General features: G+C 30.1%; 1 protein-coding gene across 1 annotated transcript in view; it reads left to right on the plus strand.

Annotated features, from left to right (window-relative positions):
• The window catches only part of LOC135924070 (mitochondrial tRNA methylthiotransferase CDK5RAP1-like), a 41,504-nt gene that overhangs the window by 9,630 nt on the left and 7,523 nt on the right, over positions 1–24,351 (plus strand). Inside the window, exons 6-8 of the mRNA XM_065459118.1 lie at positions 13,556–13,933; positions 19,271–19,424; positions 19,580–19,710. Of these exons, the coding sequence (XP_065315190.1) occupies positions 13,556–13,933; positions 19,271–19,424; positions 19,580–19,710 (663 nt within the window). The remainder of the gene's footprint in view (positions 1–13,555; positions 13,934–19,270; positions 19,425–19,579; positions 19,711–24,351) is intronic.

Consider the following 24,351-nt stretch of genomic DNA (forward strand, 5'->3'; position numbering starts at 1 on the left):
TTCAATAAAAAATAATCCTCGGATCTCAATGAGAGCCTTTTTTGCTACCCCCCCCCCCCCACCATTTATATGTTTTTTAAAAAAAATATAATATCTTATATTTATGCATGTTTTTTTAATATAGTTCTATATATTATACTATATTTTAATCAGGGACCCGGAACAACGGTATTTTTGTTTTTCCGTTCCAGTTCCGGTCAAATAATTGTTCCATATTCTAAATATATTTTTTTAAATCTATAAATTTTATTTAATCTTTATTTAACCATTAAATGAAAATGAAACAATTATTACATCGAAGAAATAATATATTATCTAAAATGTCATTTAAATTGGTTCTTTGTGGTTTTAGTATAAATTTGAGTTTCGAAAAACAACGTTCAACACTTACCTGGCTACATTGAGATGTTACTATTTGGGTCAATTTATACAGGATATAATTTTATTTTATTGGATACCCACCACCTATTTTAGCAAATTTTTTGATTTATCCAGACGATCAGCTCATATTTATTTATAGTTGATAAAATGTCATTTTTTTGTAAGTTTTGCTATGTTTTTTATTTTTTGTCCTTGTACCTTAGAAACATTTCTAATTCAATATATTCTTGTCCTTCTTCAAAAGATTTATCCGAATTACTTATTATATTTCTTCATCCTTAAAATTTTCAATATGTTCCCATGATTAATGATTTATAGCGATATTATTTTCCTCATCTATTGAAAGAAATTTAAACCTAGGATCTAGATATAAGGCAGAACAAAGTATTCATTGGCATTTTTCCCTTTTTGTTAAGAGCTGAAATCAAGTCTTGTGATAACAGGGAATTAATTTTTCAAAATCTTATTTTACATTTGGTCCTTTATCCTATAAAGTCATCTGAGAAAATGTACTCTTATTGGAACATTAAGCTTGCTTCCTGTAACTGTTCTTCCACCATTCTTCTGCGGTTTTCAAATCTTCTACGGATATAAAAATTTCAGGGTGTACCATTTTTTAGTATTAGAAAATGAAAAGAACTTAATATATACACCTATTAGATGGATTAAAAAAAATAGAAATTAATGCATATATTTATAGAATAAGCAATATATTAAAAATGAATAATTTTTAAATTTAAAAAAAAATCTAATTTCTTATTAGATTATTAGATTTTTTCCTTAACTTAATTTATAATGAATAAAAGTTGTGTCATTAAGGAGGAGGGGGGGGGGGCGCAGGGACTCGGGCCCTCTAAAAAAATTGACGAACCCTCTCAAAAATTTGAAATTTTTGTAAATTTGATGTTACCTAAAAAAAGGTAATTTTAGATAATGTTAGCTAAAAAAAATATGAAAATAATTTTAAAAAATTTTTTTTGAGCCCTGAGATTGTAAAGGCTAGTGACGCCCCTGATTTGTGTTGTTAAACGGCTCGTTTTGAGGCGATTTTTAAAAACAACTAATTCAATATTTTAGCCAGATAAATATTGCCTAAGCCTTGAGATTTGGCTAATTGATGTCTAGACCTTTGTGCCATATATGAGCAAAATCTTCAGGCTTGCGTAATATTATTTTAGATAAAATATTGAGTTAGTCGTTTTTAAAAATCGGCTCAAATCGAGCCGTTTAACAACACTACCCCTGATAAAAAACATTTTTGGTATAATTTTTAACTATAAGCACAATAAAAAAATATATTAAAAAAGAAAGACAACTATAACTATTGTTGCTAAATAAAAGAATATAAATTTGCACATAGCTTCAATTGTTCATTGGCTTTCTTTAAACCAATAAGTAATTCATTCTCTATACGGGGACAAATAATTCTATCGCATACCCAATTATCTAATTCCTTTTACATTTCTGCTCGCTATTTAAATGGAACTCTGCATACTGCACAGTATTGCAATGCATGTATTCACTTCATAATCTACTAAACTACCTAATTTTTCATCAAAAATTTATTCTTTAAATATATCAATCCCTTTTAATGTTTCCAAAACTTCACTTAGTTCCTTCTCATTTATCACAATTTTATCTTTTAATTTTTTTTTCTCACAAATTTATTTGATATATTTTTTAATGCCAACAATTTATCTCTCAAAAATTTTAATTCTATTTAAGATTTATAATTGCCCTTTTTATTCCCCCATTATTTCCTTTCCTTATTATTTTATTGACCTCTATAATATTATCCATTTTATTATTTTTATATTTTTCAGTGACCTGCAGAGGTACCATTTGCACGATATATTTCACTTTTTATCCTTTTATATATATTAGCGTCAATGTGTTTTTTCCGGTTATGAGTTATTTTTTCAACTTTAAATCAGCATGTTTAGTATACCTATCTTATGAATTGGTAGATAATTTTGCCGTTAACCTTTGAGTCATTTATAATTTATAAAAAGAAATAAGAAAAACTAATATAAATTGTTTTAAGCTCGAAAGTTAATGCCGAAATTGTCTGAAAATTATACAGGTATTTCAAACATGATAGATTACATTTCCTGTAAAATCAAATATTTATGGTTGTGGATACAACAGAGCTACGCTGGATTTTCCTCAAATCCATCAAACTGGATATTTAGGGGGAGAAAAATGAGGAGCCCTTCACACGTTTACAGGCAAAAACGTCTGTGGGCTGATTAAAAGGGAATGGGCAGAAAAACACAGTCCACACCCATGAATTGCATATGTATTTAATTACTTTATAGACCAGGGAGGGACCGATTTAATTTTGAAGTACATTGTATCTATGATAAGTTAAAATAAAAATTAGTGAAGTGTCAATGAAATATAAGTCAGAGAATAAGTGAAATATAAAGATTAAAACCTATATAAAGGAAGAGTTTAAGATAGATTTAGATAATTTGATTTATAGTAGTTTCCTTATAGACCTTTTGCTTTTATTCAATTTCAGGAACTGCTTCATATCAGGTTTAAATCCATTATGTCTTATACTTGCGATATGTTTTCCCACTAAATGAGTACAACCAACTAATGGCATCGATAAGGAGACTATTGTTACTATGGTTCCTCAAAATGTGGGCAAAGAAGTTAAGGCGCTTCTTTTTTAATGTCACATGTAATTGAGTGTGGTTTGACCTGTTCCAGAGGTTTTCATTCGAAATAATATTTAAGTAGAAGATGCCGTTTATTATTCCTCAACATTTATTTACGAACGTTTGCAATTTTCTGGTCCCTGTTGTGGTAATCTCCCATATGTCCCCAACATAGGGGAGAATAGGAATGATGGTTGAATTAAAAATTCGGAGTTTTGTAAAGACCGATATCTCTCTAACTTTCCACAGTTTGAAAAATTTATATAAAGCTGCCCTGGCATTTTGTATATGGTTTTTAAGTTCTTTGCAACTGCCTCTATTGTCAATGGTTACACCAAGATATTTAAAGGATATCACCACCTTGGCCATCTTGCCCCCCTCCCACTACAAAGTCACTCTTTTATCAAAATTTATATGAATTTAGTATAAATATCAAATTTTGAGTTTCTTCCAAACTTTTTGTAATCATAATTATGTCTCCGCGTAGCTATCACTCTATTCACTAAGTAATACAAATGATTAGACCTTAGTTCTTAAATATTCGCTATTATAACGTGTCTTTTATAATTTTGTTCATGACAATATTAAACAGCAACGGAGAAACAACACCCCTTTTTTGTTCTGAAGGATGGAGAAACTTTTTTGTTAATTTTGAAAGTGGCATACAGTAGTTCGTCTTGAGTATATGGTGTTAATGTCGATACCGCAGTCAGCTAAGATATTCCACAGAGAATCATGACTAAAAAAGGGAGCCTTTCACTTCTGCTTGGCGGGTCATATACATTAATTAAATTTTTTCTCTTAAAACAGGTGTTCAGGTATAACAGACCACCTCTCTCCTAAATGGGCACAAATTTATCCACTTATTTACATATTCTCTTGCTGATAAAGAACGCAACCCCCGACCAATTATTCGAAGTGGTGCCAAAACTATACATTGTAAATTTACGTGGGTCTCTTGTATCGCAATCACGTCCATTTTTCATCGGCCATAAATCTAAGAAAAATCGTCAACTTACTCATTAAACCATTTATTTTAAGCGAGGACATGAGTAAATTTCTTTTCAAACCACTCGGGCGCTATCAATTTTACATACAGATAATATATAATATTTGTAATTTGCTTCAAATGATCATAATATAAAATTATTTTGCTTACTGTTCTGTTTAAAATTTAGAAAAATAATAAAGATGCCTATATGTACTAACCCACGCTAGAAGAGGAGTAGAAACAGGGTAAGAAAATTCAAAAACAATACATAGACGAGGGGGAAGGTCAAATGCAAATATATCTACAGGCTGTGCGCTATGGAATAAAGAAGAATACAAAAGGCGAGAAGAATTTCTTAAACGTATATGAAGGTAAGGAAGACAGAGAGATTTCGGTATTTGTCAGATTGTCGACACAACAATAATTCCTCTATTAGTCTATAGAGGGGACATGATAAAAAAAAACTAAAAAAAAAATAGGCGACTTCAAACAATATATGCCTCGTAAACAAAAGAAGATATCTTCTACCTAGGAAACATTATACTCAAATCTTTGGAAAAGACAAAACATACCCAAAATAAACATAACATTAAAAAGAGCCGAAATTAATTCAAGCCCACATAAGAAACACAAATGAGAAGAAAAGCTAGTGTCAGTGAAGAAAGTTGAAAGAAAATGTGAAAGACAAAGTCAAAAAGTAAAGTGAAAAATAAAAAGAATAAATAACCTGAATCCAGGAAAATATTATTAGAGATTTAGGTAGTTCGCATTAATTTTTAGTAATTTCTTTATAGACTTTTTGTTTTTATTCAGCTTCAGGAACTGTTTCATATTTAAGTTTAAATCCATTATGTCCTTCAAAGCTCTTGCAATATGTTTTCTCATTAAAGGAGTATAACCAATTAATTGCATCAATAATGAGACTGTTATTACTATGGTTTCTCAAAATATGGGCAAAGAAAGTAAGACGCTTCAGGCACGTGAACTTGGGCATGGTTAGACCTCTTCCAAAAGTTTTCATTCGAAATAATATTAGGGTAGAAGATGCCATTTATTATTCTTAGACATTTATTTACAAACGTTTGTAATTTCCTGATTTCGGTCTTGGTAATATCTCATCGCCATAAAAGAGAATTGGAATGATGGTTGAGTTGAAAATACGAAGTCTTGTAAAAACGGTTATCTCCCTAGCTTTCCACAGTTTGAAAATTTATAGAAAGCTGCTTTAATATTTTGAATACGGATTTTGAGTTCCTCTTTATAGCTACCTTTATTGTCAATGGCTACACCCAGATATTTATAGGATTACCACCTTGACCAATTTCCTCTTAACCAAATTATTCAGCGGGGGCACCTGAGACGAGGCCACTATCACTGTTTTATCAAAGTTTATATCCAAGCCAACCTTTAGACTAAAGGAATTCAGTATAAAGATCAAATTTTGGGTTTCTCTCAAACTTTTAGTTATCTACACTATGTCACCATAACATATCACCATATTTTCCAAGAAACACGACTGATTGGACCTTAATTCTAAAAGATTCGCAGTTCTCAGCATATCTATTAAGATTTTGTTAATGACTATATTAAACAATAGCGGGGAAAGAACAAACCCGTTTTACCCCTTTTTTTGTCCTAAAGGATGTAGAAATCTTATTGTTGATTTTGTTTTAAGGATCCTCATGATACTAGTTTCAATGCCGCATTCGATTAAAATCTTCCATATCTCATCATGGTTAAAATTATCAAAAGCACGTTTAAAATCGATAAAATTTAGTAAAAAGGTAATTTATAAGAACCATAAAAACTTTTTATGTAATAGACGTGAGAGCAATGTCTCTATAATCCTTGAATTTGGATGGATTTGGGATTTTCGGGAAGTTGCAAAAGATCATATTCCAATCCGCTGGCATCATCCAACTAAGCCTATCTTGTTAAACAAAGGCAGTAAGAACCGAGAGATCTCTAAGGGAGCTGCTTTCAGATGTTATCCGTACCCGGAGATTTATTATTCCTAAGCTTCCTAATAGCGGCCACAATTTCAGCCAATGAAAAGTTTGCGTCCAATTGTCCAACACTTTGACTAGTGGATGGGATTAAGATAGGCTTCCTAGAATCAAAGACTCCCATATAGTGATCCAGCCTTAACGCCATCTGTTCATCGGGGTCAGTAATTAACTTATTATTATCCAGCCTTATAGTTGGAAGTGTCTTGAACACTTTGGCTTTACAAAAGTAATTTAGTTTCTTGTAGGCGTCGAAAGTTCTATTCTCCCTCATATCCCTGTCTATCTCAAAGGCTTTTTTAGTAATAAAAATCCTTCTATCTCTCCTTAGGAGTCTATGAATTGAGGTCCATAAGTGATCATCGCGCTCTCCTTGTAGCTTGACTATCTTACGAATGGTGTCATCGGATAGCCATTCCTGTCTTGGTGGAGAATTGTTGATGTTAGGGAGATGGTTGCAGGCATCAAACAGGTTATTTTTGAAAGACGCCCAACATTCTTCAACAGACTGAGACTCCGATGAGGATAAGAAAGTTGCCTCCCTATCATTTAAGATTAGATCCAGCTGTAGCTTGACTTCAGGACGTTGCAGGTGTGTTGCATTCCTTTCCCAGAAAAGGTATCTAGGCTGGGGTTGGAGAGAAGGACGCCGAGAGTTTACCCATAAATTTCTTACGGTAATACTAGCTCTGATTAAGTTATGATCAGAAATATTAATATTAGGCATTGCTTTTACATCAATGAATCAGCTAAGAGTTATATATGAAAATAACGATCTATGATTTGATATTATTTCTTCTAAAAGTTAGAGTGATATATTCGCTGTGGGAGAAGAAAGTATTCTCAACTTTAAGGTTCATACTTCTATACATCTCCAAAACCTTCCTACTGTCATCACTATTTAATTGAGAGATAGCTGCATTGCCAATTACCCCATCTCTAATAAAGGAGTCCTCCTTTCCAATCCAGATGTTACAAGTCCCCAAAGATTATCAAATTTCTACTCCTAGGAAGAGAGTTAACGATATTTTCATGGTCATCTAGGAAAGGGAGCCTTTCACTTCTGCTTGGAGAGTCATATACATTTATTAGAATTGTTCGACTGAAACCTAGAATTGGGAAGGAGGACTCCTTTATTAGAGACAGGGTAATTGGAAATGCAGCCATCTCACAATAATATAGAGATGATAGTAGGAAGGTCTTGTTAATGTGTAGAAGTATTAACCTTAAAGTTGGGAACACCATCTTCTCCCACAACGAAAATACCACTCTAACCTCTAGAAGAAATATCAAATCACAAATCGATTTTATCTCTAAAATTCATGGTTGGTTTAAAGATGTGAAAGCAATGCCTAGCATTAAAATTTCTGATCATAACCTAATAAGAGCGAGCATCACAGTGAGGAATTTATGGGGAAACTCTCAACGTTTCTCTATCCAAACCCAGCCTAGTTATCTTTCCTGGAAAAGAAATGTAAAATACCTGCAGCGACCGAAAGTTAAGCTGCAGTTAGATCAAAACTTAAGTGATAGGGTGAAAATTTTCCTACTTTTATCGGAGTCTTTTTTTGTAGAGGAATGCTGGGTGTCTTTCAAAAACAATTTGTTTGGTGCCTGCAACGATCTCCCAAATATTAACAATTCTCCTCCGAGACATGGATGGTTATCCGAAAACACCGTTCGTGAGCGGAACTGAAGTTACATGAAAGACGCGATGAATACCTATGGACTATAATTCATAGACTCCTTAGGAGGGACAGAGGGATTTGTATTACAAAAAAAGCTTTCGAGATAGTCAAGGATATGAGGGAAAATAGAATATTTGACGCTTACAAAAAGCTCAAATACTTCTGTAAGCTAAGGTGTTCAAGACACTCCCATCGATATGACTAGAAAGCAACAAATTTAATCCCTGGCCCAGATGAACAGATAGCGTTGTGGTTAGATTATTAAATGGGTGTCTTTGAATCTAGGAGGACAACCTTGATACCATCCACTATCCATAGCGTTGAATAATCTGATGCAAACTTTTCATTGGCCGAAATAGCTGCCGCCATAAATAAGCTCAGGAATAACAAATCTCCTAGTACTGATAAAATTACTGGAGAACATCTGAAAGCCGTCCTCTTAGCGATTTCTCAGTTCTTACTAAAATTGTTTAATAAGATATAGTTCACTGGGACGATGCCTGCGGATTGGAATATGACTATCTTCTACAACTTCCTTAAAATTCCTAATCTAAAAATAAAGTATAGATAGCAATTGCTCTTACGTCTATTGCATCAAAAGTTTTTATGGCCCTTTTAAAACCGCATTACTCTTCTACACCTAATCTTTTATCCAAATTTATTTACGCCTACCGTTCTGGAAGTAATATAAATAAACCAATATTAGCTTTGAAGATTAAATGCAGAAATGTGAATAGTTGTCTTTTTATTTTATTTTATTGGTTTTAAACGCGCTATTGATAACATTAGTCATGATTCTCTATGGAATATCTTAGCAGACTGCGGTATCGACATTAACATCATATACTCAAGACGAACTACTGTATGCCACTTTCAAAATTAACAAAAAGTTTCTCCATCCTTCAGAACAAAAAAGGGGTGTTGTTTCTCCGTTGCTGTTTAATATTGTCATGAACAAAGTTATAAAAGACACGTTAGAAATTGCGAATCTATAAGAACTAAGGTCTAATCATTTGTATTACTTAGTGAATAGAGTGATAGCTACGCGGAGACATAATTATGATTACAAAAAGTTTGGAAGAAACTCAAAATTTGATATTTATACGAAATTCCTTCGTCTTATGGCTGGTTGGATATAAATTTTGATAAAACAGTGACTTTGTAGTGGAAGGGGGGGGCAAGATGGCCAAGGTGGTGATATCCTTTAAATATCTTGGTGTAACCATTGACAATAGAGGCAGTTGCAAAGAACTTAAAAACCATATACAAAATGCCAGGGCAGCTTTATATAAATTTTTCAAACTGTGGAAAGTTAGTGAGATATCGGTCTTTACAAAACTCCGAATTTTTAATTCAACCATCATTCCTATTCTCCCCTATGTTGGGGACATATGGGAGATTACCACAACAGAGACCAGCAAATTGCAAACGTTCGTAAATAAATGTCTAGGAATCATAAACGGCATCTTCTACCCAAATATTATTTCGAATGAAAACCTTTGGAAGAGGTCAAACCACACTCAATTACATGTGACATTAAAAAAGAAGCGCCTTAACTTCTTTGCCCACATTTTGAGGAACCATAGTAACAATAGTCTCCTTATCGATGCCATTAGTTGGTTGCACTCATTTAGTGGGAAAACATATCGCAAGTATAAGACATAATGGATTTAAACCTGATATGAAGCAGTTCCTGAAATTGAATAAAAGCAAAAGGTCTATAAGGAAACTACTATAAATCAAATTATCTAAATCTATCTTAAACTCTTCCTTTATATAGGTTTTAATCTTTATATTTCACTTATTCTCTGACTTATATTTCATTGACACTTCACTAATTTTTATTTTAACTTATCATAAATACAATGTACTTCAAAATTAAAATCGGTCCCTCCCTGGTCTATAAAGTAATTAAATACATATGCAATTCATGGGTGTGGAATGTGTTTTTCTGCCCATTCCCTTTTAATCAGCCCACAGACTTTTAAGCAATAATCCTAGTACTATTGCGCGTACAAGTACGTGTGGCTTGCCTATAAACGTGTGAAGGGTTCCTCATTTTTCTCCCCCTAAATTAAATATCCAGTTTGATGGATTTGAGGAAAACCTAGCGTAGCGCTGTTGTATCCACAACCAGAGGGTTAAAACGTTTTTATTACGTATCAATAAAAAACGCGCTCAAAAAATGATTTAAAGTTGAAAAAATACATTGGCGCTAACATATATACACTTTTTAATTTTTTTTATAAATAACATTATCTCCCTTTTTTCTTTTAGACAATTTTTTTTTTATTATAAGAAATAAGAATCCTTCGGCTAAAAAATGGGAGTTTGGTTTCTGGTTCAGAGATAAAAATTTAATTCTTTTCTCTTGTTTTCAGGGTTTGGAGTTTTTTTTTTTCATTTACTTGTTTTTTAATATAATCTACTAGCAATAAATCTAAATTTTAATTTTAAATGTTTTATTCAATAAAATAATCTTAAATTGTGTCTTGTTGAAAAGTCGAGTTTTTAAGACTCCGAACTCGAGGTAGAGCCCTAAAATACGAATTTAAATTTAGCGGCTCAATGTCGGCTTCAGAATAGGCTCAAATTTATTTTAAATTGATCTGATATTATTCATTCCACGACGAAAATATTTATATAATATCGAGCCCACTCATGTTGTTCATTGAACCCCTCAATTTGAACTGAGTTTTAAGAATCAAGATTTGAATGGAATTTAGGATAAATCGATCCGGCTTAGCTGATTAACACACCAATCTTATCACGTTCCCAATATGTTTTTTTACAAGAAAAAACCTTCACGAGGTTCGTCCGTAAGTTTGCGAATGTGAGAATCAAGTTTGACTCTAAAACTAATGTTAAAAACTAGATAAGCAAATATATTCCTATTTATAGCATATTAAATTATCATTTATAATTTTCAAAATTGAAAAATGTTTCCGTAAAAAATCTTTTTTTTTCATGAATTTATTTATTTATGAAATTTATATATTTTATTTTTTGGATACCCTGAACCTTAAACTTTTAAAAAGGGTTTTGGTTCAGCAAAATCACGAGGGTTCGGGTTCTAACCCCTGTTTGCGACAACTATTTTTACTATAATTTTCTTCATTTTTTTAAACATTTAGTGGCCCAGCATATGTTAGATAAGGTATTAGGCTCATTTAGTCATTTCCAAAGTCGGTAGATATAAAAACATTTAATTTCATCATTTTTCAAAAAAAGGAAAGTTTTAATTTTAAAATAAATATTAGAAATAGATTAAAAATATTATATTTCTAGTCCAATAATTATTTATTTTTTTATTATATAAAATATATTTTACCATATCATTTTGGAAACCTTTTTTCCTTGAATTATATGCCCTTATTTTTTATTTTTCTTTCATTTAGTAATTTATCAATTGATTTATCTTCCAAAAAATAAAAAAACCTTTACATGAATTTTGAAATAATCATATTTTATATTATAAAATGTATATTCATATTTTGTAAGTTAAATTGCTATTTTTATTATATAATAAAAAATTACAAATTAAATTTTTTTAAAAAGTCTCCATCTTGCGGAAATTTTTTTAATACTATATTTTCCTTATAATAGTTTATTATAAAAATTGTTTAATATATATAGGACTGTGCCGATTTTAAATATTAGATCGGATCGGCACCGATATTTGGATTTTTTCAAAAAAATCCGATCACACCGATACCTGTAAAAACGATTCAATCCGATCTTTTTACCTTTTTTTGTTATTTTATTTAATGTTATATATATATTTATATAGTTTATTTTGCATTATTATAATATTTCGAAAGAAACGATTCTAAATAATTTTTTATATTAAACAATGCAAATGCACAACATTCCTTAAATTTTTAAAAAAAATAGATTTAAGTATTTATAAAGATTTTTTATAAAAATGGAAAGGAACACCTAAAAGTTTTATTTATTTTAAATCTTATTAAATAATAACGCCAATTTTATTATTTATACTAGTAATCTGCATCGGGCCTAATTTTTCAAGTCCGGCCCGGCCCGAAAATTTTTTAAAAAAATATACCGGCCAGGCCCGATTTTATTTGAATATAGAAATTAATTTTTATAATTATTTAAAATAAAAGATATATGTTATATGGCATCTAGTTCTAATAAAATCAAATATTTTTATTTTACTTAAAAAATTCAATATTAAATCTAAAAATATTTTAAAAAATTTCCAAGGCCCGAACCGACACTGTCCGAATTTTTTTTAAAAATATTAGACCCGACCCCGCTCAAATCCGATTTTTTTTTAAAAAAAATTAGCGGGCCGGGTTTACTTGCAGATCTCTAATTTATAATTTAAATAAAGGAGTTTTTTTTAAATATAGCACCTGAATTATGGAAGTATTTCACAAAAGACAATGATAATTTGCAAAATGTGTTTTCTGCGGAATTCTAATTTTACGGGAAAAATAATTAATAATTCATCTAATACTACCAATATCCGTAAACATTTAAAGCGATTCCATCAAACGGCCTTCGAAGAGCTAATGCAAAAAGAACGAAAAATATTTGAAAAAAAAATCAAATTTAAAAAAAGAAGAGCCCTGAAAGTCAGCCAACAATATTAGCCATTCTTAATAAAACCAATATTTAGAAAAATTATGATCCTAAATCCATAATATTTCTAAATTTATGGGGAAAATGATGGCCTGTGACCACCAGACTATTTTTATCTTGGAGGATGACGGCCTTAAAAGGCTTTTACATCATTTATGTCCAAATTATAAAATAAAAAATATTTTTCGCAAGGAGTTATTCCTGATGTGTATATATAATATATATGAAATACTCTCTGAAAAAACGTAAAGAAATTTTGGTTGAAGATTCTTATTTTTCCTTTATCATAGATATATGGACTAAATTCAGGTGGCGATTCTCATATCTCATTAACATGCCATTTTATAACCAAAACTTTAAACTTTGAATGTTAAAACATTTAATGAGCCTCATAAGCAATAAAGATTGCTCATATTTTAGATGAAATGATTAATTATTGGGGGATAAAAAAAATGCACATATAATCATTACAGATGCACCCAATATAGCTTTGGCCATGAAAAACGGGAAATCTCAAAGCGTTTCCTGTTTTGCTTATAGTTTCTAAAAAAAATTCAATTCGTTTGAGTCTAACTAGGTACAAATTAATCCAGGACGTGCCTACATTTTACCTATTACATGCTCGAACTATTGATAGAACAAAAAAGAGCGGTACAGCTGTTCGTTTATTTTGAAAATCTCTCATTATAGACAATTAACAGAAATGGTAATTGATGTTCTGGAACCAATTTTGAGGGTAACAAAAGAAATAAGTGCGGAATAACCGTTATAAAAAAAACTACTCTGTTTGTTCATATTCACATTTTATAATAAAATAAAATATAAAACTCATTTTTGTTTAATTTTTTTTGATCCTAGAGTTTTTATAATATTTTTATTTGGTTTTTATTTCTAAATTTTTAAAATATTATTTTTTCAGTATTTTGTTGGGTTTAATATAAATATATAATACTCTATGCATGAAAATAAATATATTCAAAACAAGCCGAAAAGAACCAATATGAATTGCTAAAACTGAAATGAATCTTTGTAAATCGTTTTAAAAATCTTAAAGTTAAACGCAGGAATAGAACTTTCGATTATAAGATACTTAGATTTGAATCACTTTTATTTAATATTCACGAAAAATCTCACCTTAAAATGACAATTTTTATAATAAATAATTATTTTTAAAATTCGTTATATAAACATATTTATAATTATAAAAAAAACAAGGGAGTTAAAGAAATAATACTACTAGGGCAAAATGTCAATAGCTATTTCGATCCAGTGTCTTACCATGAACAGTCTCATAATATTGAAAAAGGCGAAATGAGTCCCAACCAAACTACTAAACTTTACTCTAACACTACTCCCTACATGAGCAAAGGTTTCACCCTCAATTATAAGAAAAAAACTGACTATTCAATCACCGGGGACTCATCGTATCAAAACTTCCATTATCAAAATGAAGCAACGCTTAATTGCATTCGTGTTACGAATAGTGCTGATAAAATTTCAAGGTTTCCCCATTTAATTGCAGCAGTCGCGGAAAAATTTCCGGAAGTTAGAATTCGTTTTACGTCACCACACCCTAAAGATTTTCCCGACGAAGTTATATTTATTTGCCAAATTCGCCCATTTTTATTTTAAAATAAACTATTTCTACTAATGACGTTAATATAGTGTACTACACCGCATTGTTATATTATGTACCTTTAAAAAAAATATTATATTAGTATAATATCAGATTTTATTTAAGTTTTAATAAATATTTATAAGAACATTTAAAGATTTATTTTAAAAATTTTCAGTTTTCGCAACCTTAGTATATTTTAAAAAAAATTTCCTTATAATCAATAATAATTATTATATATATATATTATATAAAAATCAACCAATGAAAAATATACTAAGGCGATTGATTGCCATTAATACAAATTATATATTTTTAAATATTCAAAATTTTCCATACCTATGATAGTAATATATTTTAAATCCAATCAGATATAAGCAAGGCAAATTCATTATCAAGTACGATATATATTACATAGATAGAACTTTTTTTTAACTATATGATGTAGATAGATTAAGTTCAAGAGTGCCTACTCTTAAAGAAGACAACGCGTTAAACAATGTTGAAATTATGGTTGAGGAATGAGAAGTTATGCTTGATAAAATCCACTTATTCCTTTTATAAATATTTGATGCCTATCATTTTCTTTATTATACATGGAGTTCTTTATTATACATGGTGATCTTTAAAAACGTTTTATTGGTATATGGATTTGTAAAGTTCGAAAAAAAAAACATCTGTCATTACAATGGGCATAAATACATTCGTATAATTTTGATATAGATTTCATAGATAGACATGCTGGAAGAAAGGGATTTCCTGAATTAGAAATTAGTTTATTTCATGTGTTCCAAGCACTCGATCTGGAAAATAACCGTAAATAAGAGGAATATATGTAGTGAAGCAAATTAAATTCGTAAAAACACTATTAAAATCGATAGTATTATGCTAAAAGCCTTGAAAAATATTTGGATTTAATTGGCTGAAATTCCGTATTATTTTTGTTTTGCATGAACCTCACAACATATTTTATTAAAAATCAGACAATGGAATAAATAGGCCCCTTAAAACAGTTATTGAAAAGTATTATACCATTTTTAATATCTATAAAAAAATTTTATCGTCTGCATTAAAGTAAAATGAATGAACAATAAAACTATTACAGGAATAGTAATACCATTAAATAAAGCACCGAATTTTTAATAAAACATGAATGAATATAAATATGAGATAATACTACTGACAACTAAATAGCATACTCGGGGAATTAAAAATAACAATCCGTGAAAGCTTGAATAAAAATATATTTTAGGCTGTGTCCAAAATAAATAATTTTAAAAAAAATCGAAAGTTTTAAAAAGTTGCGTAACTTTCGAAATTAATCTCTACAAATCTTCCAATTCAATGTAATTTGATATGGATTTATCGAATTTTTCAAATCTCAATTCCATCGAACATGAGAAATACATTTTAATAAACATTGCATTTTGATTTGAATTTTGTATTATATTTCAGCTATATACGTAAAAATTTATATATTACACCAATTTTTTAAATAATGCTTATATTTACATGGGTAGCATAAGAATGGGTCTTATAAATGGCGAAGCTCCCAACCTTAAAAGTGGAGAAAAGGGATCAGAGCGGGAACTAACTTACCCGTTGGAACTGGAATGACGATGCTATAGCTTAATGGGCTTTTTCTCGCGCTCTCATTTTTATGGGGACTTTGCCCTCATGCCCCCATTTTGCCTTGCCTGCCATGGCCCTTTGATTTACAATTGCAAAATTATCTTTGTCTTTTGTAAATTATTTCCATAATTCAGATACCATATTTAAAAAAATTCTTTTATTTATAGTATAAAAGCGTTATTTAAAAATTAAAATAAATAAAACTTTGGGTGTTCCTTTCTATTTTCATAAAAAAAACTTTTAAAATACTATAAATCTATTTTAAAAAAGAAATAGAATTTTAAAATATTATTTAGAAAATATTATAATGTAAAATAAATATACATAACATAAAATAAAATAACAAATAAAAGAAAAGTAAAGTAAAAAGATCGGATCGGTTTTTTACAGGTATCGGCCTGATCCGATATTTTCGGAAAACGCTAAATATCGGTACCGATCCGATATTTAATATCGGCACAGCCCTAGTAAATAGTTACAAGTATGTAAATAAAAGAATTTTTAAAAAATATATTTTTTATGTTTTTGATCTCGCATTAACCTTGAACTTGTGCTTAAATAAACAAGAATATCTTCTAGTTTAATCTGCGACAATAATTCTCTTTCAACCACTAAAAATACCTCCAATTTATCTTGACCTGTGCCAGTTCTAGCCTATTTTTTTTTATAATTTTCAATTTACTGAATGTTCTCCCGCTATTAACGAGAGTAAATGATAAAGTTAAAATATTCATTTACAAAATTAATTAGTGTGTGCTCTTGTACACATATATCATGATTTAAGAATTTCATAGACGCATATTAAACACTTGTTGCACTTATTATTGCACTCTGAGTTGTTTTTATTATCACATTGTGTTATTTCGTGACTCCATACTTGTACACCGATATAGCGAGTTTCATAACCCTATTATTAAATCATTGAATACAAGAGAAAATGAAAATAATTCGTCTGTAATTTAATTCTTGAAATATTTGACGTGACACTTTTTAGAAGGCCTCTTCCGAAATATCTTTACTATTTATATAATCAAAATGCCTTGGGTGCAAATATTGTCACCTGCTCCCTATTCGCAAAAAAGTTCCCAGCTGTTTATAATTTGATCAATTGGCGAATCCATTTTTTAAAGGTCAATCGAATCTCTGGGACGTTAGACTTGGCATTCTTTAATATATATCCTCATTGCTCGCCCTGTTCTATTTTTTTGGTAGAGCATTCTGTATCCAGATGCTCTATGGGAGCTTTAAATGTGAAAGTGTTTCTTTTAAATTAGAAGCCATTTTATTGCTTTATTTTGAATCGATGTATTAGTTATCGATGATACAGAAGACTTGGCATCTTTTCCATGCTGACAAAATATCTAAATTTTTAGTTTAAAGATAGAATGTCAGTGGCCCCATTATTTCAAAAATTTCCAGATAAATTATAACTCTACTTAGAGTCTTAAATTTACATAAATTATCGATCAAAGACTGTGCTTCCGATGAGGTTTTTGCCTCAAATGATTTATTATCTATTATAAATTGAAGTGCACTTATCGTTATTGGGAGCAAATTCATCTAATTACTTTATTACGTCTCCACCACCTTGTCTCACTTAATTTTTGTAGCTTTGCAACTTATTTTCTCCAGTTGAATTATTTTATAGGGCCCAAGCATCCAGCCTTTTATGATTAGCCAAAGAAGGTTACAAGTTTTTAACCAACATATAAGTTTTAAATATTTTCACATGAATCACATATGCAAAGATTTAGTGTGACTATAACCCCAAATATACACACTATCTAGAGCCTCTTGTTTAATAAGAGATTTTATAACAAATTCACCGTACATATTTGCAGCACCATCAAATGACTCTCCAATTATTTTTTTTTTGAATCCCATGTTTTAAAAAACATTCGGTCAAGATATCGAAAATCCTTTTCCAGAAGAGTTACTTTTATCAGTGCGAAAAACCTTTCTATTATTTTGCCAATGTACCGTAAGCATATGGTTGCTTGATCATAAACACTAATGTCATGCATACTATCCATTTCTAAACTAAACCATTTCTCCCAATCTCCTTTTTTAAAAATATTAAATTCTTGATTTTTGAACAGCACTAATAACTCTGTTAATGTTATTCTTCTTGACAACAAAGTTATGAGCGAACCTCTTCCCTTCGATTTTGATTTGTCAGAAAGTTTAAGCTTTTCTTTATGTTTGCTCTTTAAAATAGCCTTCTCTAAATGATCTCTGATTATTTGATCATTCATTAATATAAATCGCTTCATTGCAGGAATTTCCCAAAGTAACTAAGTGTTTCAGTAACCTTTGATCCTCTGGAAAATAAATTTTCATCTTGACTGAATGTTTTTAAAACACGAGATGATAGTGAAAAAATATAATTGGATAGTTATTTGATGGTGCCTCATAAATGCGCGGTAAATTTGTTGGTTTCCACGCTCTCATTTGTCAAGAGGCCCCAGATAGTGTGTGTATTTGGTGTTATAGATACATACTAAATCTTATCATATGTGAATTATTTGATAATATTGGAGGAAAAAATTTATTTGGATTAATGAATTGACTAACTTCTTTGGGAATCTTATAAAAGGATGGATGCATGGGTCCTACAAAATAATTCATTTGGCTAAAATTAATTGTGGAGGCTGCAAAAAATATGTGAGATGGTGGGCACGTGGAAAAACCATAGATTGATATATGGTGAAGAAATCTTGCTCCCGATCACTATAAGCGCACTTCAATATATAATATAATAAATCGTTTAAGGCAGAAACATAATCAGAAACTCAGTTTTGATGCTGTATACACCTGTAATATTTGTGAAAATTTTTGAAATAATGACTGCTGTCATTACATCTTCAAAAATGTTTTCAAAATTATATTCCCTTGAAGAATTTTTAGGAAATAAAATGGGCAATACTTAAATACGAAAATATATTATCAGCGCGGAATTTTTCCTCACAACTCGAATATTTTCGAAATATATAGATATTTTGTCAGCATGGAAAATGATAGAAGATGCCAAATCTTCTATGTCATTGATAACTTTTACATCCTTTCAAATAAAGCTTAAAGCCAATAGAAAAAAAATATCCACAAGGACACACCATCACCAGTCCGCCCCTGGTTAAAATATATCTTTATGTATTATTAAATACCCTTATATTTTGTTATCTTTACTATGGGGCTAGAATAGAAATATTTATGTATATAAGAAAGTAGTGTCTAGAAAAGAAGGATAACCTAGGTCTTCTAAAAATCCTCCCCCTTAAATTATTCCAAAGCCAATGTCTCTTAGATCTATTAGAAAATAGATATGTTGACTATGAGGTTAAGCCTCGAAAGTTTAATTATGCTATTTAATGCTGTTAAACGGCTCGATTCGAGCAGATTTTTAAAACCGGCTAATTCAATCAGAAAAGTATTACTCAAGTCCGAAGATTTTGCTCATAGATGGCACATAGATTTAGATATCTATTAGCGAAATTTTGAGCTCAGGTAATATTTTTCTGTCTAAAATATGGTGTTAGCCGTTTTAAAAATCGGCTCAAAACTAGCCCTTTAGCAATATTAATGCCATTTAATCATAGCCACTCCCTCCCCACTCGATGCTAGATCGCCTGCCTAGAATTGAATAGCATTTGAAGTGCTAAATTAATTTAAATTTAAAATTACAGCTGTTGCACATCATCAATCACTATCCAAATATTTGTAAACAAATCCATCTGCCCCTTCAAAGTGGGAGTACCCGTGTTTTGCAACTTATGAAACGTGGTTATACCAAAGAAGCATATCTGGAACTGGTACAAAACATCAGATCTATCATCAAAGGTTCTAATCTAATTATAATTATTTAAATTTATTTATATAATTTTTTTACAAATAGGGAAAAGATGGTAAGTATGAAATTAAAAGATAAAAAGGGAAAGGTCCAAGTTTAATAGATTTTTTTTCTTCTATCAACGTCAAATTCCTTTATTTTCTAGACGTCTCATTGACTACCGATGTAATAGCTGGGTTTTGCGGGGAAAGCGAATCCGATCACTTAGATACTTTGGATGTCCTTTCTCAAGTCCGATTCGATTACGTATATAATTTTGCCTACAGCATGAGAGAAGTTTATATTATACACATTTTTTTACGATCACGATATTTTAGTGCTGTGAATTTTTTTTAAAAAAACGCATTACTCGTTACGTTTGAAATAATAGGAACACGTTACTCTTTACCTTGTGAAAAAAGAAAGGCATTCGCTATTCAAAAAATAAACGCGTTACTCGTTAATTAAACAATACAAAATATTAAGTAATTATTTATTTCCAAATTCAATATTAAAAAAGATTACAATAAGATTAAAATTTTGATTTTAAATATTAATATACCAATGAATTATATGAAAATATAATAATTGTTTATACTTCAAGACTTGACGATTATCGGGTTCCACACATATGCATTTGTAGTCGTATAAAAAAAAATATAATATAAAAAAAATAATACTATCAAAATTTTATCAAAAAAGAAGGTTTAAGATATTTTCAAAATTGAGAGGAATGTAAGATTTTTAAGCATTAGTTTGGTATATCACCATATGTTGCCTTTTTATTTGATGATGTTTTTCCTTTGATCGAAGTTTGCCATAAATAAAGGGTGTAAATTGAAAATATAAAATAGAATTTACTGTTGTTGATGAAGTTGGTGAAGAAGCTGTCTTTTCTTTGCTCTTAGTTTGCCGTAAATAACCTGAAATAAAGCGTGTAAATTGAAAATAAAAGTTACTGTTGTTAATGATGAAGAGGATGGAAATAAAAGTTGGTGATTTGATGGTGAATAACAAAAGTTGGTGACTCTTTAAAATTTCTTACAAATTATGAATTAAAGATTTCATTATATACGATATTTTGTGTGAAAGTTTTATCATTTTTTAAAATTTTGCCTTTCAACTCTGATGGCAAAATCATGATTTTCATATTATATTGAGATTTACTTTTAGTAAGAGCCATATATAGTTGTCCATTGGCAAAGACGGGCTCAGGGTGGAATACGCCTACATGTTCTAAGGTTTGTCCTTGACTTTTATTTATTATAATCACAAAAGCGGGAATGGAAACTGGTGTCTTTTTAAAGTAAATGGCAACTTAGAGTCACTTGGAGCTAGATCTATCAATGGAAGGAAAACTCTAAAACCCTTATTAGTGCTTCTCAACACGCCAGCATCGATAAAATTAATATGCAAATGTATGATTAAGCTGGTACCATTACAAAGTCCTTTGTTTGGGCTCAAGTTGCATAAAAACATAACAATTGCACCAACCTTAAGTGTTAGCTTGTGAGGTGGCATACCGGATGAAGTTTGTGAATGCCAAATTTCTATTGGAAAATTCATTATATCATCCTGATTATCGCTTTCAATGGAATCAGCACTATAATAATTGGTGGGACCTGAAATTATATTAATGATGTCGTTGTTGAGGGTAAGTGCAATTTTATTTTTGGTGGTTAATATTATTTTAGTAGAAAGACTATCTATATCAGCAATTTCGATAGAATTACCATACACATATTTTATTAATAAATCATTTTCAAAAATAAGGTGGGATTTCAACACTAGGGAAGATTAAAATTGCTGCTTTAAAGCCATCTCCAAATTTAAGTAACTAACATTCTCTGATGGAATGCGCATATTATCAATCAAATGTATTATTTTAAAATGAATCCATAAATCTGAACTTTTTATAGCAACTTTATAATATCGACTTTGGAGCGTTTATACACTACTGGTAAAGTCTATCTAAAATCACCACCTAATAAAATAACTTTTCCTCAAAATCGGTGGGAATTTTTCATAATGTCCTTAAGTAATCGGTCAATGCATCGCAAAGCGGTTTAGTCATCATTATGACCTCATCATTAATAATCAATTTGCTATTTTTTAGATCTAGAGCTTGTGAACAATGTAAATTAATATGGGATGTAGAGGTTTCAATGATAGACAAAGGTGATTTAAATTCATCAGATTGCTCTTCCCCCCTTTAAAAGAATAGAGGATATTTCGGTGGTTGCAAAAGGCAATATAATTTGATTATTTGCTCTTATATAACACATTAAGGTATTGTAAAGATACGTTTTGCCTGAACCCCCAGGGCCATCCACGATGAAATATTTTCTAATTCAGTTGCTTGTATAATTAAGTCAAAAACATATTTTTGTAATCGGTTTAATTTCGATATTCGTTCGATTGAATCGGCAGTTTCAGAGTTTCAGCATGTGCATCATAATGTTGTTTATGGGGAATTTTTGTAGGTGAGGGAAGAACAAAACTTTTACAGCATAAACCATAATCAAGATAAACGTTTTTAATGTCCATTAAAGTCACGTTTATTACAATTATTTCTGAATATCAACGCAAATAATCTTCAATCATCGTAAATCTGAACTTATTCCAAAGAAAGCAAGATTTTCAGGCTGACAAAAATGCAGATAAAGGCAAAAGTACTCCGAAGTTGTGAAGGCATTTGATACACTAATCCTTCTCTAAGCATGATTCTCACTCTTTATCATCTGATAACAAATTTCTTTTAATAGCTGCCTCTTTAAAAGTACTCATTAAAATTCCATTAATAGTTTTTAAATTATCAAAACTCGTAGCCCGGCAAACATGAAGTAGTAATAATCGAAGGAAGAATTGTTCAGCAGAATTAGGATGAACAGAATACATTCTCGAAATGACATTTAATCTGGTAATTAAACACATAATGATAAGGAATTTCCCCATAAAGATATTGTCTAGCATTTAGATCTGTCTGATTTAACTCAAACCATGCCGTTAAAGTAGTATGTATGTTTTCTCATGTCCATCCGCGAAATATTTAAATGAATTCCTAAGCAAATAACAGCGTGCGAGCGGTCATGTTCTAATAATCTCCACATCGATTCACATGCACTCACATATCGCCCATTTAAATATGATTTAATTTCATCATGAATATTTATATCTGAAGCAACATTAGTAAGTCATAGCACTTATAAATATACTTAAAGATATATTTTACCGATATAATAGATGTATAAATTTCTACGTTTTAAATTTTAACATTAGATATCGATTCTATAAACGATTAATGTCATTTCGAGAATGTATTCTGTTCATCCTAATTCTGGTGAACGATTCTTCCTTCGATTATTACTACTTCATGTTTGCGATACTACGTGTTTTGATAATTTAAAAACTATTATTGGAATTTTAATGAGTACTTTTAAGAGGTGGCTATTAAAAGAAATTTGTTATCAGGTGATAAAGAGTGGGAATCATGCTTAGAAGAAGTAAGTGTATTAAATGCCTTCACAACTAAGTGTTTGTCTTTATCTGCATTTTCTGTCAGCTTGAAATTCTGCTTATCTTTAGAATAAGTTTAGATTCACGATGATTAATTGCGTCAATATTCAGAAATAATTGCAATAAATATATCCAATATTATCAAGACACAACAATATATTCAAATTTCATGATGAAAATTAATAATTATGAATGAATGCGTTTTTTATATCTTTTTCGATAGTCGTTTTTGTTTTTCTCTTTTTCTAATTGTCACCTCATATCTTTCCATATATGAAAATCACGATCCTCAATTTAACAGAAAATCATAAATCCGTGAAAATTGCCTAAATTAGGATCGAATACAGGATCGTCGACACACTGATCTCGATCCTTTAAAAACTCTAATGAAAGCCTTCCTTTGAATCACCTATGAGTAACCTTTACTCTATAAGAAAAATAATTAGCGGTGTACCGATTCCACTTTTTGGAGGCCAATCTGATACGATATTGCTGATATTAATTGATATCGGTTGATTACCCATCCGATATCACTAATCTAATTTTGTCCATTATACATAATTAATATATATTAATCTTTACTATACTATTATTTAAGTCATTTTAAAAAATATACTTTTATCAAATTTTAATTAATTTATAATTTTAGGCCTATTTATTTAGCTATATTCATCAGAGACCTGCAGCGTTACCCATTGCTCCCTGGGCCGAATTTGATTCAAAAAACTTTTTCAGCCCAGCCCGGATTTTTTAATAATATATTATATTTATTTTTATAGCTAATAATGGCGATTTAAAATATACGTACCAGCCCGGAAATTAAAACATTACCCGGCCCATGTACCCGGGCTGGTCTCAAGGCCTGGCTTGCAGATCTCTGATTCATCAATGTAAAGATAAATATAAACATTTACAAATCATTTATTATATAATCAAATCTTTGTAATCTTCTTTCCAAAAGTTTTTCTATCGTAGAAAGTAGGATCCAATCTAGTTCTATTCTTGATCAATATAAATTGTTGGATTTTTTTAAAAATTTGAATTTATATAATCATAAATATTATTTTAAAAATAAATTATGTGTTTTATTATATTTTTAATTATTTTGTTATTTTTAAAAAATATTTATATATTAAAATTTTTTTTTAATTAAGATGCAATTTTATCAGATCTAATCTGTAAATTGTATAATATTTGACTGTAAACCGATATTATAAAAAAAGACGAAAAATAGCCCCCATTCGATCCGATAAATATCGGTGCATCTTAAAAAATAATATATTATAAGATATGATCTTTTCGTAAGAATCTTTAATTTATTTGTAACAATTGAATTTCAAAATTTTGATCATGTAAAAAAGAGCGCTTAGTGCTTAACCCAGCTTTCGCTGGGCTAAACATACCAACTGGCGCAGAGAATGG

This window comes from Gordionus sp. m RMFG-2023, chromosome 2 (assembly GCF_954871325.1).
Source record: "Gordionus sp. m RMFG-2023 chromosome 2, tfGorSpeb1-WG-v2, whole genome shotgun sequence".
NCBI lineage: Eukaryota > Metazoa > Nematomorpha > Gordioida > Chordodea > Parachordodidae > Gordionus > Gordionus sp. m RMFG-2023.